This window comes from Lissotriton vulgaris, chromosome 9, assembly GCF_964263255.1.
Source record: "Lissotriton vulgaris chromosome 9, aLisVul1.2, whole genome shotgun sequence".
NCBI classification, from domain to species: domain Eukaryota; kingdom Metazoa; phylum Chordata; class Amphibia; order Caudata; family Salamandridae; genus Lissotriton; species Lissotriton vulgaris.
The window spans coordinates 185,118,854-185,139,191 of record NC_141697.1 but is presented as its reverse complement, the minus strand read 5'-3'; the positions used below and the strand labels follow the sequence as shown (position 1 = coordinate 185,139,191).

At 43.8% G+C, this 20,338-nt stretch overlaps 1 protein-coding gene across 1 annotated transcript in view; it reads left to right on the top strand.

Annotated features, from left to right (window-relative positions):
* SOS2 (SOS Ras/Rho guanine nucleotide exchange factor 2) overlaps positions 1-20,338 on the top strand; it is a 372,731-nt gene that overhangs the window by 121,361 nt on the left and 231,032 nt on the right. The window contains exons 2-3 of the mRNA XM_086937294.1: positions 116-241; positions 4,521-4,652. Coding sequence (XP_086793420.1) covers positions 116-241; positions 4,521-4,652 — 258 coding nt within the window. The remainder of the gene's footprint in view (positions 1-115; positions 242-4,520; positions 4,653-20,338) is intronic.

Sequence of the window (20,338 nt, the reverse complement as noted above, 5' to 3'; positions counted from 1 at the left end):
GCTGCACAAGTCACATTTTTTAGCTGAGCCATTTATATTAATTTGTTTGTATAACAGTTTCTAGCATTTTGATTAAGATGTAGCATTTACAAATTTTAATTCTTTTTTTGTGTAGGTCCAGCAGCAGGTGCACCCAGATCTTTCAGCAAAAGAAGATTCATTGTATTACATTGAAGAGTTGATTCTTCAGCTGCTGAACAAACTATGCATTGCACAGCCACGGACAGTGCAAGATGTGGAGGTAACAAATCTAGCATAATTTGCGAAAACACACGCAGCCTTGGCAAAGAAGTGCATCTATATTAACACTTTCTGATGGTACTTGTTTTGCAGCAAGATATCACCCCGCATAGAGGAAGAATACAATAATTCACTGACAGGATTATTTGAGTGTGTGTATGGTCCTTCAGACAAGTGAAGTACATATTTCCAAATGAGCATATCAACATTTCAAGCATAGATCTTGGTCTGAGTCTTGCTTTGTGTGCAGAAGGAAGTCTAGTTTGTGTTATTGCATGTTCGATAAAAGCATTAGCACAATTGATAGCACAGTAAAAATGTATTGCACTAAAAAAAACACACACAATAAAATAAAAGATTATAAAACAGACGGCAATAGAAAACAAAAAAAAGTGATGTATACATGAACTCAGTCACGATATTACAGGTCAGATCTGTTACTGCTGTTGTTTTAGGAGCGCAGATAACTGAACAACCCAATGTCTTTAGTGCAATCCTGGTTGATACAACTTTGAAGAGTTAAAAAATTAGTGGACTAAACCGCTTGGATTAAATAAAAATTAAGCATGGGTTTTTAATAGAATTTTCTATACTTAATCGGTCCAGGGCAAAGGTTTAAAAGTGAGATAAAGACTCTGTACCCGCCGCAACAATACAATAAGTAGTCAATAAAGCTACCCCGCTCCAAGCCCCAATCATCTTTTTTCAGAATAAGGGAAGCGGTAACACATTTTCTAGGACGTGTACCAATAGCTACCTTTTTGGGGTGAGAGAGAGGAATAAGTAGATGCCAATATATGCTTCAGTTTAATAATGATTGAGGAGTGTACATCTCATTTGAAACTATGAGCCTTAATCATTTTTCATTTAAAATTTTTAAGTGGAACACTTTTAAAGAAATATTGTAACAAAAACATGTCAGGAACAAATCATATGTACTAATTAGTTTGATTAGAAATTGGGTAGAACGACTTTTTTTGGTTGCTTCAGGCTCCTCTCGCATTATGAAACAAACAGAGAATCACTAAGGGGCTGATTACAACTTGGCAGTGCTGGAGCGGGCAGCCTGCTTCCGCAGCTCCAGACTTGACCACCAGCAGCCCGCCAGATTAGGACTTTTCTCCTGGTCTGGTGGGCGGTCCTTTGGCAGTCCCACAGCAGCGCCTTTCAAAAAGGCACCACAATGGGAATGTTGGAGCAAGTTCCTGCACAGCATGGGCTGTTAAGTCCATGCCGTGCAGGAACTGGTTGTGCATGCACACAGGGTGGGCAAACCATGTATCCAAGTGTACAGGGGCAATAGGTGGCCCTGTTGGGCCCACGCTGTTTCCCCACCACCTGTCTTTTCATTGATCTGCACCATGATAGTGCTGGCGGTGGGGAAACTCAAAATATGCTTGGTGGTGCTGCAACGGCACTGCTTAACATATTGCTGCCCCAGACAACTACACTACCGCCGTTAACTCGGTTCCCTGGCGGTTGCGGCTGTCCCAAAATCGTTCCACCACCGTACTTGTAATCCAGCTGTTGGACCGATGGTGCAGTAGTCCCCAACCGCCACCCCACCACAGGTTCGGCGGTCCGATCAGGCCCTAAGTCAGGTTCTTATTAGATTGAAAAAATAATCAAGAGCCTTCTCGTCCCCCAGTTCACAAGTGACGGCCAGCCCAAACTCAAGTTGGATGGTTTTGCATCGGTTGCTCTGTCTGAGCCTAGCATAAGGGTAATCTTGGCTTCCAGCACTTTTAAAAGACTGCTTTATATTCTTTGAAAAATCCTGAAACCTTATTTCGGCTTTGTATTTTTAAACAAGAGCAATTATTGAGAGACTTGTTGTATCCCCCAATATAATTTGGAGGACACAACAATGCTGAAATAGTCATAGGTTTGAGTGATAACCAGTCACCTGCCTTCAACAGACCAAGTAAACCTATGCATAGAATTACTAAAAATCATTGTTTTGGTTTTAGTTATGTACATCGTTAGGCCGTTTTCTTAAAAGTATTGAAGGATAATGTTCAGACCCTGAAGCCCATTGGAGGTTTTTTCCTTTAATATAAGACTGTAAGCGCACTCCATGATTGGTATTTTTTGCTGTCAAGCTTAGGAGGATAGCAATTACTTTTATTGAATAGATCAACCTAGTATATTAACAAAAACCTATAGGCCAAGATGAAGCCCTGCGTGGCTCAAGTACGGGTTGGTTACCAGTTTTTGTATTGAGGAAGATTGCCAATTTGTATTTCCACCCTGGTAGATTCATGTAGCAGTTAGTAAAATACAGTATCATGAAGTCGATATTATGTGCTTTCATCTTAGAACAATCTGTCTCCATATCAATCCCAAGAAAGGCATTGCTAAAATCAGTTAGACAGCAATTAACAAAGTAGTTGTTCATCCACACTTCCAAGGCCGTGATCGCATACAGTCCAGTACTGCAATAACATGAACTATTTTGGGCTCTAAATCCCACCTGTGCCCAATTAAGAATCTATTCCTTTCCATGCAATAAAACATTGGAAATATATATTGCTCTCAACTGTCACACTCTTGTACATATGCTCTGTCTCCTGCATCTGTGGATCTTTACAAGTTTGTATTCTCCTTAGTAACTCCTTGTTCGGAAAATGCCATACCACTGTTCAAGGTTTATCAGTGCTATTTCAAAACTGTAAATAAGCTAGAAAAAACTGTTTTTATTACATGAAGGCAAGTAATGAGGTGGAGTGATGTCATTGAACCCTTACCCTACCTAGATTTTTAGATGGTTGTAAAATGATGCTCTTACACAGTTGCTGATCCGTTTCTTTATGGTACGTGTAATTTTGAATATATATCATTACGTTATCAACATTGCCGTTACTAGAATACAAAGACATAATATAGACTGAATAAGCTACTCATGCATGGAATTTGAATACTTGAAAACTTTGGTAAAATGTTTGGCTGTTAAAGAGGATTTTGTGTCATCTTTTTAATGAAAGAAGCTGTTATAAATTCCAAAATTGAGATTGTCAATCATCAAGGGGATATCAAAGTTATGCCTTTTTAGAGGAATTGGGTCAGCAAGGCCTATCGCTCTTCCTTTACGGCAGTATTGGGTAAACCAGATTAGGGACATTGAAATTAATCATGGCCCATTAAAATAGTTATGGACTGCTCTCAAAATAAATGTTACAGTGCGTGGAACTAATTGATCAAGTTTTATCTAAAAACCAGGAAAATAAAAAAAACAAAGGAGGAGCAAATCTCTAGTTCATCCCTTTTCTGCTAGTGAATATCAACCGGGCAATCATGAGCACATTTCTAAGAAGGTGCATGTTAAAATGGTACCATCGCTCTGTGTGTATGTTTTCACAGCTGCGTGTGCTGATGTCTTATTCATGATTGAGAGAAGTTGGGGCGTGAGGCTGAGGTCAACTTTTCTTAGCGGAACTAAGATGTCTCTAGCTATCCACCAACTTTTATAACCCATTTGCCTCTAAATTTACAACCCAAAAATGTGTACATACACTTCCAATCAGAAGAGGTTTCTGCCGTTGTGCACTGGTCCCCTAAGTTAACTCCTTCAAACCATCTTTCCCTGTTAAAGAATGTCACAAACTTCCAATTGTAAAATGAACAACAAAGATAATAGTCTGTTAAAAAATGGATAGTGTCAAACCACTAGCCATTAGTTGTGAACTGTGTTTGAAAAAAGCTTTAAAAAAAAGCACAGACACATGAAAAGGAAGGAAAGCCATTCAGTGAGGATAAGAGAAATAAGATGGACCAGAACGGCAACCAAAGGCAATGAACTGATCCAATGCGGATGAAAATTGGTACTTTACACAATGGGTCTGTCAACAACGAATAGATGTCTCCAGGCACACTGTAAATAATGTCTCTTCCAAGACTGAGGTTTCAGCCCTCTGCCCATAGCGTAAACATGAGAGAAGCTCTTTATTGTTTTCTTTTTGGTAGTCAGGCGCCTTTCCATCTGACGGCCCGACAGCGTTGCGATATTCAGTAAGTAAGGGTGACTGATACTTTTAAATTGACCTTGAAAGCTAACTGATAAATTACAAAACTTCAATACTTAGTAAGGTCTTATCTGGAGGGACTTTTAGTTGCATTATTTGGAGGTACCAGTACGTGTGCATCTATACTGCTAATAAACCGTGTTATATGATATTCTAAAATTAAACAAATCCATATTATGAATATTCATGTGCTTTTTTGTTTTGTTTCGTGCTGACAAAACAGTTAGCTTCACTGCATTTTGTTTTAAAACATTTTAGGAGCGAGTTCAGAAGACCTTTCCTCATCCGATTGACAAGTGGGCTATAGCTGATGCACAGTCTGCCATAGAGAAAAGGAAACGAAGAAATCCCCTTCTCCTGCCTGTGGACAAAATACACCCTTCGTTAAAGGTATTTATCTTAAAAGTGTTGAAGCAAATTTCTGTTTCATAGCTCTAGAAAGTACAGCTGTCAAAACGACATGCTGACAACGAGGAAAATTCACCTAGCAACATAGTTCTTTTCAATAAATGTCCTAAGAAAGTTTTGAAACTCCCTTTTGATGGAACGCTTTTTCATGCCAAGTTTGTGGTTGTTAATTTCACTCTCATATATTTTATCTTAACATTTCATGAGGGAATGAATAGTAATAGCAAGGGTTGATTGTAATATTGTTTGCTATCCCTATGCGTCCAGACAACCTACTGGAAGTGTTAATTAACTGTATTTTTGTTTCTTTCTATTAACTTTATCATGACTATAATTTATTCTTCTTGAAATGCATAAAAGACTGGTTTGAGATTCCTTTTTACGGGATAATATTTACATTTTACCCGTTGATCAGAATGAGGTGAGAATCGGCTAAATGCACATAGTTTCACCTGGTACCTAAGTTACATTACAAGTAATGCAGCATTTCTGTTTCTTTTTTGCATATTTATTAAATCCTTGTATGCCTCTGTTGGCATTCAAGTGCTCCAGAGGATATAAACCCATATGGGGATCACTTCCACATGTCCCAGAACTGTATGGTAAAATATATTAGTGCAAGATGAAGTAGCTCATTGTTTTGTGCCTAGAGTACTGTCTCAAAGACTAGCAAGGGAAAAAACTTTTAATTGATGAATTAGTATGAAAACATCAAAGGAGCTAACGTCTTCTAGTGTTTTGTCAAGGATCCATTTCAATTTTTCAATTTCATACACTTTTATTCGGTTGTAATATACAACCATATAAGCAATGAATATAATATTCAGGGAAGCAATAAAATAAAACCTAATAAAATACAAAACAAGCAGCATATACCAACAGTTAAAAGACAATGGAAATACGTAGATCGACAAGCAAGATCATATATTCACAATTTTAAAAAGAATGGGGAAAAGTGCATTGTGCAATTCAAATTTCCAGTTTTCCATTGTTTAGACAGTACTATACATGCTAAATGTTAAAGTAAATGTTAAAGTAAAGTACATAGTGCCGTTTACATTAGTGATGCCGTAACATTTTCCATATTAACGGTAAGTGGTTTAGGAGCGGTTAGCTGTACCCTCTCAGTTGTCAGACTAGAATAGATTTCCTGATAGCAATAGAATGTAATAAATAAGATGCTACATGGAAACATAATCCTAGGTTGTCCAAAGAGATCAACAAGTTCATTGCAGTTGTAATCGATCTTACATTATGCTTTAAAAAAATAGGTTTTAAGTGAAATTTCCTTAAAAAAAGATAAAATTAGCAGAATAATAGAAAATGGCAGCTACTTTGTCGTGATATATTGTCACAAGGACAGACGGCAGAAGAATGTTTTTTCATGACTGGGAATGCCACAAGATGATAGGCAATACCCAGCCGTAGGCGAGTCAAAACAAAACGATGAGATGGTTTAGAGACAATAGTTAAATAATCCTGAAAACCATCATTGAGGCCCAATTGCTGATAGAACATAAAAGTTGACTAGTCACCAATAGTTCTAAAATGGGTCTTTATTTTATATGTAAGAAAAGAGGTTTTTATCTCCGATTAAGCAATTGGAGTTGCATAATCTAGTTCAGTCTGGACATCATAATTAAAAAGGAGGCCATACCAATGGTGGATGTAATTTAGCCATGGAATTTTAAGGCAATTATCTAATCTCATACAGTCTTTAATTATTAGTTGGGTAAAAAAAGTGTCTTTCTTAGCCCAAATAGATCTTCATAGGAGAAGCGGGCGATGGGCGGCGACATTTGTAACGTAATTAATACCCACTTCGCGATGTATGAGTTCTGTTGAAGCTGATTGTGGAGCACATAGAAGACGTTTAAGAAAGGTATTTTCATCCTGCTGTAATCAATCAAATTGACTATGACCCCCCATGCCCCTGCACCATAAAGGGCAGAGGTAACGCATCTTGCAGTGAAGATAGTTAGCATGTCCTCAATGCGGCGGTTACCCAATTTTGTCGCAAATCTAAAAATCCCATTGGTATTCCTAATCGTTTTAGAGCGCATATTTTCGTGTTCACACACCCATCTCCCCTTGCCTGCAAAAGTATTGCCTAAGTAGCAGAAAGACTTTACCACTTGAATTTTTGTGTTTTTTTATTTTTTTATATATAACAGGAGCTATTTGTTTTAGGTTTTATGCCACAGGCCATAACAAATGTCTTTGTCTTGTTGATTAAAAGTTTCCTATTTTCAATAAACAGAACAAACTCATCGATCAGACGCTGTAATCCAATGGGTGTACGTGACATTAATACAGCATCGTCTGCGTATAGTAGAATGGGTATAGCACTTCCCTCGACCATTGGGGGGTCTGCAGATATCAATCTCAAAGCTGCATCCACATGATTAATAAATAAAGAAAATAATAGAGGCGCCAGGATGCAACCCTGGCGGATTTCCCTTCTGACCCTAAAGGATAGTGTACATTCTCCCTTATACCCATAACGTACTTTACTAGAGAGTGTCGCATAAAGTCTTGCTAAAAAATGAATAATTTCTTTGGGAGCGCCAAGTTCTAGCAATATTGGCCACAGTATAGAATGGTCGACCAGGTCGAAGGCACTGCTGAGGTCAGCAAAGCAAAGGTACAGATTTCCTCCTTTGTCCAGAGTCTATTTTCCTAACAATAAATCAAGATTGACACATTGCTCGAGGGTTCCTAGGCCCTTTCTAAACCCATATTGGACCGGGGACAACATCTTATTGTCATTCAGCCAAGTTTCCAATCTCTTTAATAAGATCCTACTCATATCCTTAACTGAAGAATCCAGCAAGGATATTGGGCGATAGTTACAGGCTTCAGTTTTTAGATCTTTCTTAAAGATTGGAATTATGAGGGATTGGCTCCAGGATTTTGGGAAATCATTCTCGGAAGCAACATTAAAAACTCTGGCCAATATTGGGGACCACAGATCCATTTCGCATTTATACAGGTCTACAGGGACCGCATCTGGGCCCGGTGCTTTGTCTCCCTTACTGCTAGCTAAAGCACCATGGACCTCCTCAGTACTTATTGACCGAGGCAGTGCCTGCCATACGGTGTCCAATAGAAATGAAGTACATTAAACATCCCTGTCTGGTGGGTTGAAAATAGTAGTAAAATGTTCAACCCAGGCATTACAGTTAACGTGGGAAATCAATTCCGGGATATGATCCTCCTTCAAGAAGGGGGAATTAATTGTCTCCCAGAACAATTTACTGTTCTTCAAATCAGATGCTAAGCATAACTTTTCCCATGCATTAGTTTGAAGCTTGGTTTTCCTAGCTTTTAATGCCAATTTATAGTCTAAATTAAGTTTTTTAATATCGGCTGAATCTCTAGGGTCCGTATACAGGGCTTTTTTCAGGCTACGTAAAGCATTAGAACAAGTTTGTTCAAACCAGCCCACATTTCGATAACTATCCCCTTTATAAGGTTTTGTTAACAGACCCTCTACTATACTATATATCTTTAAGTAGTTAGACATTAACAACTTTGAGCTAATGTCTTCTCTAAGGCAATTGTTAATTTCAGCCGCTCCCAAAATTATAACTTCTCTTTGAAACTTCACTGGTTCAATACCAGCCCACCTTATACGCATTCCATTAGGTCTTATTGGAGCAATATCGGTAACATATCTCTCCTCTACTATAAAATCACAGTCCCAATAAAATAGGGCCAAGGAGATACTATTATGGTCACTGACGGCCTGTTCTATTATCCAGGGGGTTGAATGCAAATTATCATTATTATAAGAAATCAGTATGTGGTCAATATTAGTAGCTGCATTTCTACCTGTAAAACTGGGGCGGTTAACGTTTCCCCCATCTGTAAGACATGGGAGAAGGTCCAAATCAAATTAAGATATTAACATATTCAGTGCCATGCCATAATCACAGTGGGGGAAAGTCTTCATCGTCATGTTCATTATTATTCCCCTTCCTAAACCCACACACATTTGTCTTAGCTAGAGGGCATAGCTGTATATTAAAATCGCCCACTCAAACGATAATCAATGGTTTCCTAATATGTTACAGCATATTATCAAGTTCTTCTTCTAGTGCATGGATAACAGAATCCCAGTTATTAACAAATATGTTGTTCTAAAAATTGTCCAAAATCATATCACTGCCTTCTTTAAAATGAAGCCACATAATCTGGCTATGGGCACCAACTGCAACACACTTATTCATTTTAAATGCAGTCCGTTTGATGGAAACGAGGATTAGCAGGCCCCCCTTAGCTCTACCAGTTATTGATGCTACAGCAGGGAGCCAATAGGATGTAAACTACTCCACATAAATAGGTTCTGTACAGCAAGTCTCTTGTAAGCATATAATAAGCATATAATATCATGCTTAGAGGCAATGAAATCCATCCAAGCTGGGGTGCCCTGTTTCTTCTTAAATCCAGCTACATTCCATGTAGTAATAGTATACCCCTTTCTTATATTACTTGCTTCCGTACCCATATGGTCAGCAGATGACTCCATTATTGAGATGTTAGAAACTCCCCCTGGGCTGGTGGTAGGAAGCCCTACATACTGACTATCCAAACTAGGGACTACTAACAAAATGGGGTTCCCATCCGGTGGCGGAAGTGGGAATGAAACCACCTCCAACATATCCACAGTCCCTTTGCTAACCCCCATTTCCTGACTCTCCTGTCCCTGTCTAACTGCACCCCTAAGTCAGTCTATTGCATCCATGTGACTCAGAGCCTGGAATCTATTAAAAACTGGGAAATTTATGTAAGGGGGGGGGCATAGATAGCACAGGCAATTGGGGTGGTCTATTAATGGAACTAGGGGCTGCATCATTGTGAGACAACGTTAGGTGTCTATAAAAATAACCCAAAGGAAAAAGGGTAATATTGTAATCTCTCCTAGATGGCAATGGGGCGTTATTTAGCGAATTCCGTGCCCATTTTGGTGAACGAAAGTTTATAATTATACAGTCCCCCTCAAAAGGTTTTATTAAGGGACCAATCCATTCTACTCTCTCAGTTAGCAAAATCTGATTAGCCCCAGCCATTGGAAAAAGGATTTTCGACAGCCAATACATTATCTTATTTTTAAGCATATTGTGGTTTTCCACCTGTCCTGGTCGTGATTTAGGCACTTTTACCAGAACAGCGACATACGCATCACTTTCTGGGGGTAAATTTATAAATCTTGGAACCCTTCCCTCATGGTGTGATTTTATACCTTGATTAACCTTGTTTGTGGCCCCCATGCAAGTTAACCTGTCCCGTCATTCACTGCCATGATTGGGGTCAATAGGAATTACCCTTTCTAGCTGGGTTTGGGGTTCATATTGCTTTTCTTGAGTCCTTATATTTAACACAGGGTAAGTTTCCGCAGGTATGTTGCCCGTCTTGGTTTCTATGGAGGTATTGTCATTGTCTTTAGAGTGAGAGACTAGTTTGGGTCCGTCAATTAGTTGGACAGCCTTTGGTTGGACATGTCGTAGTCTAATATCAATTTTGCCCCAGTATTGGAACTTTCATAGATTCCCATGCTTTGTATCATTCCCCGTCGTCGGAATGGGAGCCTCGGTAATTAGTAAAAAACTATAGTAGTAAGCACAAAGTGAAAAATAGGCCTAGGCCTCATCTCATTTTGTAGCTTATCCACCTCTTTTTGTAAAAGAGACCAAATTTCTGCAGCAGCCAATCAGAGCAGCCTCACCCCATAGAACCTTCCTGAGAGAAGCTCAGAGCCTCAGATTTTTCTACCGCACGTTGTGCAAGGGAGTCTCCATTGAGCTCTGCTCAGTTTTCTTCAGTTTTTTCTTCAACTACTTGGATTTTTTCTCAGCATGTCGGAGAGGAAAGCCCTTTTTAGAGCCTGTGCCACCTGCTCTAAGAAGAGGTTGTTTGTCGAGGACAAACATGAGGATTGTATCTACTGTTTGTATCCGGACCATAAACCAACAGGCTGTCCGATTTGCAGATCCTTCTCAGCTAAGACCTTGAGGGACAGGGAAGGTCGTCTCCTCACATGGCTTCAGAAGATGAAGGACCGTAAGGACATTATCTCTTCGGACAGTGAGGGCTCCTCGTCTATGGTGCCATCCAGAAGGTCTCAAAAAAGGGGTAGGTCCCCCCTTTCTGCTTCAGACGAGTCCCGTCACAAGGCCTTACCAGGGACCTCTGACAGGTCCGACAGGCCGGCTGCCCAAAAATCTCCTCACCGAGGTGAAAAGGAGAGGCAGGGTAAGCCTGAGGAACAACTGGCCTCAAAAAGGGTGAGAAAGGCTCCTACAGTCTCTTCACCTTCCTCAGAGAAAGATCGTGGGGTCAAAAAGCCTTCAACCCCGGCTCAGGAGGTCGCTTCAGACAAGAAGCAGAAACCGTCGACGACTAAGCTCCCAGGTACGTCGTCTACGAGTGTTAAAAAGGACAGCTCTACCAGGGTTGCCTCGTCGACGGGCTCGTCGACGACGGCTGCGTCGACGACTACACCGTCGACTGTTTTCAAGGCTCCGGAATCCTGCTCATCGTCGACGAGGGTGACCACCTCCACGTCGACGACAATGTCTGCAAAGCTGCCGTCGACGGCGGTTTCGTCGACGAGAACGACTTCGACGACGACGATGTCGACGACGCCGGTGGCTATGTTGATGACGACGAGCTCGTCGACGGTCCCGTCGACGATTCCTCCATCGTCGACGATGAGCTTCACCTCGTCGACGACGCTATCCTCGACGACGAAGATAGTATCTATGTCTACGCTTCCACTGTTGCAGACCCAGAAGACCTTCCCGTCGACGACGGCCTCGTCGACGACCGCCTCGTCGACGACCGCCTCGTCGACGACGACCTTGTCGACGATGGAAAAATCGGATAAACATGTTTTTTCGCGGAAAAGGACTCAGATCACGCCAGAGATGACGTCTCCTCGCCAGGTTCAGAGGTTACCACCAACCCTTCTATTGGACGATGACTCTGAGGAAGAGACTTTCAGTGAATTTGGGCAGGCCTATAGCCCTTCTGACCTTCAGGTTAAGGTGCAGGAATTTAGCTCTGAAGAGGAGCAGATGGAACGACAGCACTATGCTCCAGAACATTATTATGAGGAGGAAGGCACTGCGACCAGGCACATGCCTCCACAACAACCTATGCGTCAGTTACCTGAGGGTATGGTGGCAATACCATCCACTTTAGTGGCGGATTTACAACTTATGTTGCGGGACTACAAGCAACGTTTCCCGGCGCCTTCGGAAGCCCAACAAGTGCGCCCCCCGACACCTCCGCCTCAGACATTACGTCCTGTGGCAGACCATTCTCTGCCCCCAAGAGAGCGTGCCACTGCGCTGGAAGTGCGCCCTCAAGAGGTATTACAGGTGCAAGATACTGATGATGATGACGCTGCGTCTTCAGATGCAGACCAGCAAGCGGATCCTGATCAAGATCACCAGGCGCAATGGAATACTGCTGACCCTATAGATCCGGACAACGCCGACCCGGATAATATTACTTCGCCTCCAGCGGACGTTGGAGGATTTCACAACTTAATGGACAGGGCATCCAAAAGATTTGGTCTTCCAGTGACCACGGTTCAATCGGATTGCTTTTTGTATGACTTTAAGGAACCATTCAGAAAGTCAGTGAGGTCCATTCCAATAATTGAACATGTCTGGTCTGAGGGCTTGAAGGCTATGCATAATCCGGCCACAGTCCTCCCGGTACTTCCGAGACTAGAAAAGAAGTATAAGGCACCGGATGGCAGTCCGGCATGTTTACTTGGCCAACCGAAACCGGATTCGGTCATTTCGCAGGCTGCCCAGAGCAAGTCCAAGAATCCTTCTACGCCGATGACTACGCCGCCGGATAAGGAGGGCAGGCGCCTAGACAATGTGGGCAAGAGATTTTCAGCTATGGCCAGTCTCCTGGTTAGGGCAGCCAATGCCTTAGCGATTCTGGGACGCTATGATCGACAAATGTGGTGCGATCTTGCTCCATTTGTGGACGAACTGCAGGATTCGTCTAAGGAGGAGGTGAAGAAGATTTTGCTCGAAGGCGAACGGGCCTCTTCGGAGGTCATTGATGTGGCAATGGATATTGCAACCACCGCATTCCGAGCACTAGCCGGCTCGGCGGTTCTGCGACGCCAAGGCTGGTTGAAGGCCACATGGTTCAGGCAGGAGGTGCAGAATAAGATCTTGGATCTGCCATATGACGGTGAGATGCTATTTGGCAAGCACGTCGATGAGGCCCTGCAAGGAATCAAAAAGGACACGGATACAGCTAAGTCCTTGGGTACATTGCAGTATCGTAAGGTGCCCTTCAGAGGAGCTAGAGGTAGAGGTTTTTCTTCTTATCGTGGAGGCAATCAAAATCGCTATTCCTCTGGATCTCAGTCTAGCCAGACGTATAAGCCACAGTACTCTCAGAGGGGTTCTTTCTCTCGCCAGCAGCCTAAAGGACGTCAGGGGCAGCAAAGGAGAGACAACACCAGGAAACAATAGCGGCCAGGTGGCTCTTTCCACTGTTCCTGTTCCCTCATTCACATCTGTGGGGGGCAGGATTTCCCATTGCCTACACAACTGGATGATTATTACATCGGATCAGTGGGTCCTCCAGATTGTCAGAGAAGGACACACATTGGAGTTTCAAGACTTTCCTCCAACAAGAGCGCCGGATGCCTTCCCTCCAAAATATCTCAGGCTCCTTCATCTCGAAGCCCACCAACTTTTCACCAAGGGGGCGGTAGAGCCTGTACCCCTTTCGCAGAAGGGGAAAGGGTTCTATTCCAGGTTCTTCCTGGTTCGGAAGACAAAGGACAAATGGCGTCCAATTTTAGATCTACGGCAGCTCAACACTTATCTCGTGAAGTTGTCCTTCAGGATGGTCACTCTTCAGGACATCCTTCGTCTGCTCAATCCGGGGGATTGTATGGCGACCCTCGATTTGGAGGACGCCTACTTCCACGTTCCTATTCATCCAGCTCACAGGCAATATCTGCGATTTACAGTGGGCAAGAGTCACTTTCAATTCAAGGTTCTGCCATTTGGTCTCCGGTCCGCTCCACGGATCTTCACAAAGGTTCTAGCTCCCGTGGCAGCTTTTCTCAGAAAACAAGCTATTCAGGTGTTTCCATACCTGGACGATTGGCTGCTGAAAGCTCCATCTGTTCAAGAAGCGTCCAGTGCAGTCCGGACATGCAAGGATCTGTTCGAGCGGCTAGGTCTTCGACTCAACAGAGAGAAATCGGTTCTATACCCATCCAGATCAGCAAGGTTCCTAGGAGCCATCCTGAACACGAACAGCTGCTTAGCCCTTCCATCGGAGGAACGCCAGACCAAACTAATGTGTTCAGCTCGTCTTCTCCAATCTCGAAAGACACTGACAGTTCGCAAGTACAAATCACTTCTCGGATCGATTTCATCTTGCATTCCTTTAGTTCCGCACTGCAGGCTCAGGATGCGTCCACTACAGGAGCAACTGGACAGACAGTGGCGGCAGGTCACAGGATCCTTCGACGACAAGGTGGTCGTTACCAAAGAAATGAGAAAAGCAAGCAGCTGGTGGCTGGAAAAAGGCAATCTTTCCAAGGGATTATCGTTCCTCCTGCCTCCTTCTCCCCTGATTGTAACAACGGACGCTTCCATGGAAGGATGGGGAGCGGTCCTCCAGGAGCTAAAGGTCAGCGGTCACTGGAGTCCAGGGCAACGCAAGTTCCATATCAACCTCCTGGAACTTCTCGCTATCCGCTTGGCTCTTCAAGCTTTTCTTCCAAGGGTGCAAAACAGGGCAGTGCTGGTTCGTACGGACAACACTACGGCCATGCACTACATAAACAAACAGGGTGGCACAAGATCCTCCACCCTCTCCAAGGAAGCCCAAACGCTTTGGAATTGGTTAATACAGAACAACGTCTCCCTCTCAGCGGAACATCTAGCGGGGAAACTCAATGTCAAGGCGGACGCTTTGAGTCGTCAGAGGACAGTCTCTCACGAGTGGGAACTGGATCAGACCGTTCTGGAGGAACTCTTTGCTCGATGGGGGACACCATCCATCGACCTGTTTGCGACTCCCCAGAACGCCAAATGCCGGTCCTTCGCAAGCAGGGTTCACCATCGGGAATCCTTGGGGAATGCGCTTTTGATTGCCTGGTCAGGCGCCTTTGTTTACGCCTTTCCTCCCATTCCACTGATTCCGAAGTTGATCAGCAAACTCAAGGTGGAACCATGCAGGATGATTCTGATCGCTCCGGCATGGCCCAGACAAGTTTGGTACTCGGAGCTTCTTCTCCTCTCCCAGGACCAGCCAGTTCTCCTACATCCTGTTCCAACTTTGCTAACAATGTCTCAAGGTCAGGTTCTACATCCGGATTTGCAGTCACTGAGATTGACAGCGTGGCTCCTGAGTTCAGAGAGTTCCAGGGTTTAGATCTCTCAAGGGAATGTAGAGACATTCTGGCTCAGGCTCGAGCCCCAAGTACCAACAAGGCCTATCGAGCCAAATGGAAGAGATTCTGTGTTTGGTGCCAGAAGGAAGGTTTACACCCGTTTACTTCTTCTCCACACAAGCTCTTGCCTTACATTCTTTCATTGGCGAAATCGGGATTGGCTCCATCATCGATAAAAGTCCATCTGGCAGCCATCTCTAGATTCCGACGTTCATCTTCAGGGCCTTCCCTATGGTCGGCAAGGATTGTCAAACAATTCCTGAAAGGTTTATTCAGGGTCTTCCCTCCAGTCCGGCCACCTCCTCCGACCTGGCACTTGAATCTGGTTTTGTCATCCCTCATGAAAGCCCCTTTTGAACCGGTGCATAAGTCTGACCTTAAGTTTCTTTCCTGGAAAGTGGCTCTTCTCTTGGCCCTGACATCGGCTCGCAGAGTAAGTGAGATCCAGGCTTTCACGATTGAGGAACCATTTCTCCAGTTTAAAAATAATGTGCTGATTCTACGGACGAATCCTAAATTTATCCCGAAAGTTCCTTCGGAATTCCACCTGAATGAACCCATGGTCTTGAAACCATTTTTTCCAAAGCCTTCTTCACCTGCGGAAAGAACTCTGCACTCTCTGGACATTCACAGATGCCTGAAATTCTACCTGGAGCGAACGAAGCAGTTCAGGAAATCTTCACAGCTTTTTGTTTCCTTCAGTGCTCCACGCAAAGGTTGTGCAGTTTCTAAGGCTTGTATTTCCCGTTGGATTTCCAGTGCTATACAATTTTGTCACCAGGCGGCTGGGAAACCTCTACAGCGAGCAGTTCGTGCTCATTCTACCAGATCCATGGCTTCCTCTGCGGCGTTATTCGCAGGTGTCCCTCTCAAGGACATTTGCAGGGCAGCAACGTGGAGCAGTGTCCACACCTTTACCCGCCACTATTGTCTGGATTCTTCTGTGAAGGAGGATGCAGCAGTGGGCCAAGCAGTCCTGAGGAATCTTTTCCAATAAGTCGGTGAGCTTTCCTTCTATCCCGCCTTCCTATTGCATATTTTGTATACTGCATTATTGTCATATTTCATGATCCTATGTGTTCTGCTGTTGTTTACAGATATGTGTCACATTTTCAGGTTCAGGTATGGCAAAATATGTTTTTCTTTACTGCTAGTTACTCTGATACAAAGCATGGGAATCTATGAAAGTTCCAATACTGGGGCAAGAAAACAAGTTACTTACCTGTAACTTTGGTTCCCCAGTATTGGTAACTTTCATAGATTCCCATGCGCCCACCCGCCTCCCCTGGGAAAGCTCAATCTGAGGCTCTGAGCTTCTCTCAGGAAGGTTCTATGGGGTGAGGCTGCTCTGATTGGCTGCTGCAGAAATTTGGTCTCTTTTACAAAAAGAGGTGGATAAGCTACAAAATGAGATGAGGCCTAGGCCTATTTTTCACTTTGTGCTTACTACTATAGTTTTTTACTAATTACCGAGGCTCCCATTCCGACGACGGGGAATGATACAAAGCATGGGAATCTATGAAAGTTACCAATACTGGGGAACCAAAGTTACAGGTAAGTAACTTGTTTTCTTATCAAGAGAATCTCTCATCTTGTGAACCTCATTAGCTAGATTGTCCAATCTATCATGAAGTGATCTAAGCAGTTCTATCATCTTTACTGAAATATCTTCTAAAGTTAAAATGGGTTGGGGGAGACCTGCCGGTACCTGCGTGTTATTGGTCATGTCTGTAGCCCTCTTTGTTGCATCTACTTTCCCTCTCTTTGCCTTTACCTTTGGGTTACCCTGGACTGTTAGTTTCTTCCTACATCCTCTCTTCTCTTTAGGTGATGGGAGTGTGTCTGGAATGGACATTGTCGGGGTCATAGAAATACGAGAGGTATCTAAGTCAGGTATACTGACATTAGTCATATTGCTAGCAACCTCAGTTGGTCCTTCAACCATTATATAATGCCCAGAGGTTAAATCCCTCGAACTGGCACAAACTACAGATTGTTCCGGACTCATTGTTCTGTTCTCTCTCCAGGTAGCTGGACCCTAAAGATAACCGTCTTTCTGTATGGTCTATCTCCTCAGTTAGGGCACTAACTGCTTTAGCAAGATATGAATCTATCTTTGTGCAGGATTTTTCCATTGGCGCCTTAATTGTTTTTCTTCTGGCCATATTTACTTAGTGTCTCACCCAGACTTAACCCAGCCGAAATAGTTCAATCAGTATATCCTTAGTAACACTTAGGTTCCAACATGAATCTTAATACAATACTAAAATTGACAATGCTATCTCTCCTTAAGTACACAAGATAGTTTCAGTAACAGTTCCACGTGTGTACGGAATTTAACTTGCAGGGTCCAACCGGGAAGTTAGAAATATGGCCCAGCCCAGCCTCTGACAGTCACTGATGAGCAAGGATGGGCCTGCCCTTGGCCCGGCTTCACCCGGGCACCTCCCATGCTCGTCCTATGATGGTGCGGGCGCGCTTTGTAGGGTCAGTCTGTGCGCCGCCCGTGTCACTGGTGCACGCCACCCACAGCCTTCTGCTTCTGGGGGGTGTAGTTTCTCCTTCGCTCATTGGCCGTGTCCCTCGCGGTGTCGTCCGATTCTCCGGAGATAGGTTGGTGTATGCTGTTCCCCTCACGGCTGCAGGAGCTGCAAGGCACAGGGTTAACAAAACCCCCCAGACAAACAAACCGAGCGCGTACCGCGATGGCGTGGTGCTGGCGTGCTTTGTAGGGTCAGTCTGTGCGCCCCTCGCTTCACTGATGCGTGCCCCCCACAGCCTTCTTGGGGGTGTAGTTTCTCCTTCGCTAGTTGGCCGTTTCCCTCACGGCGTCGTCCAATTCTCCGGCGATAGGTTGGTGTATGCTGTTCCCCTCACGGCGGCAGGAGCTGCAGGGCACAGGGTTAAAAAAAAACCCAGGCAAACAAACAGAACGCGTCCATTTATTTCTCTCACCCTGATGATGTGCATTGATTTTAGAACACCTATTGATTTGGTTGGCTCAGGAAAGTTGTGGGGGCAGTGGTATGGAACATTAATTCTGCCTTACCTCACATAGTGGCAATGAAAGTGACCTTGTTGGTGTTTAAAAGACTACACAAACATGCACCTTATGGTTTATTTCAAACAGTAAAACAATCATAGTGTTACCTTGCATGAAACGTTCTGCAGAGTGCCTTGGGACTGTCATCACCTCATTCAGTGTTGCTCATTTGAGAATGACCGGCTGAGTTACCATACCAGGATCAGAACATGTGACCCAAAGATTTCACGCCCAGCTCTGCAGCGGATAATCAGCCCTCCGGCTAGTATTGAGGGCTCAAAGCCATATACATTTAGTCTGTTTATAGGTCAAAGTCTCCTAGACAGTGCATTTGTGTTGTGGCAAAAGACTTATTGGGGACTTGTTGATAGCTGTCCTGGAAAGCAGCTCCTCCCATTGCTTTCAATTTGCTTTTTGTTTTGTCACTTATTTTCTTGATTTCTATTCGATGGTTTTACTTTGCCCATTGCTTTCCTTTGGCTTTTTGTTTTATAACTCTTAATATCTTGCTTTCTAATTGAAGGTTCTATTTATATTAGCACATCCATCGAGTCTGTGTCCCTCTTGTGGAGCATAGCACGTTTACCATCTCTCTGATTGGCTCCTTTTACACGTGTCTGATTTTCGAGAACTTTTTAAATGATCTTTCTAAAAGCACCCCATGACCGTGCAATACCCTTTCCCTCGTTCTCTTCTTACTTCTCCCAGCACATATCTAATCATAACATTAAAAGAGTTCCTTTTTAGGTCTCGCCTACACATGCGCTGCATAGGAGGGCCTTTAGCCGTCGCTCTTCATTTTTTCAAGCACTGCACTCGTGCTTGTGGCGGCATCCACCTTGCGGGAGCGCACAGCGACGCGCCACAAGCATGAGTGCAGTGCTTGAAAAAGTGACGCCTGCTCTCCAAAGCGGGCGCGCGCCTACTTTGGCAGCCTGCACGCCTTTTTTTTTTTACTTTCTTTTTTTTTGCTTTCAGCGCGAGGCGCTTTGTTTTAGCACTCTACGGGAGCACATGTGTTTATTTCTTCTCTCCATTCTCCTTTGTGTGCTGCTTCCCCTTTCACACCTCCACCACTCTGTGCTCTCCTTGTTGTTCTCCAACCCCCCAGATCATCTGTTGTTTTTCCACCCGTCTACATCCTACTCCGCTTTTCATATATTTAATAATTACTCCTCTTTTCCTTTGTTGCTTCAAACCCCTCCCCACATGCGATCCTGTTTTCATCATCACTCTTTATTCTGCTGCATTACAATGCTGGATGCTTTTACAATGCCTTGGTGTGTAGCGGCGACCGGCCAAGCTAAAAGTATTCTTTTAAGACCTCCACCACGTTCCTTGATGCAACGTTCTAAAGTAACACAGTGGCCTTCAGAAAAGTGTTAGAAATGCAGTTTTCTATCATTTCTATGCTCCAAATATGTCTGCCACGTTGCATCATGCAACATTGTTAGATCCGGGGTCTCTAGTTGGCTATGATATCCACCTTTGTCCAAATAGGGACCCTAACTTCTAAGTCCGGATAAGGGGATTACACTCCTTAATAACCCCTGCTCACCCCCTTGGTAGCTTGGCACGAGCAGACCGGCTTATCTTGGAGGCAGTGTGTTAAGCATTTGTGAATATACACAGTAATACAGTGAAAACACTACAGATGGACACAACACAGGTTTCATAAAAATAAGTATTCTTTATATAGACTTAACATAAGATCACAAACAACAAAAATCCACAATACTACATTTAAGATTGCTTTAAAGATGATAAAAGTTACTTAGTTCAAGTTGATGATAAATGCGACAAAGTTCTCAACAAAGTACCTGGATGCGTAACGCCAAGGAAACAAAAGGCTCGCAAAAGGGGAGATGCGTCTGTTCCTTGATCCGGGGGAAATGATGCATCGTGCCTCAATGCTTGCGCAGAGTAGGGGATGCTTCGTGATCCTTACCAGTGCAGAGGTGATGCGTAGATTCTTGGCCTGGGGGCCCGTTGCTGTGCGCAAGATGGCGCTTTGATGCGATGCGATGATCTGGTTGCGATGCGAGAAGATGGTGCCCTTGATGCGACGATGCGATGATGATGCATAGGCGCCCTGGCAGCCTTGCGACGACTATGTACTTTGGAGCTGCGACAGGCCCTGCGATACCGATGCGATGGCAACTCTCTCAATGG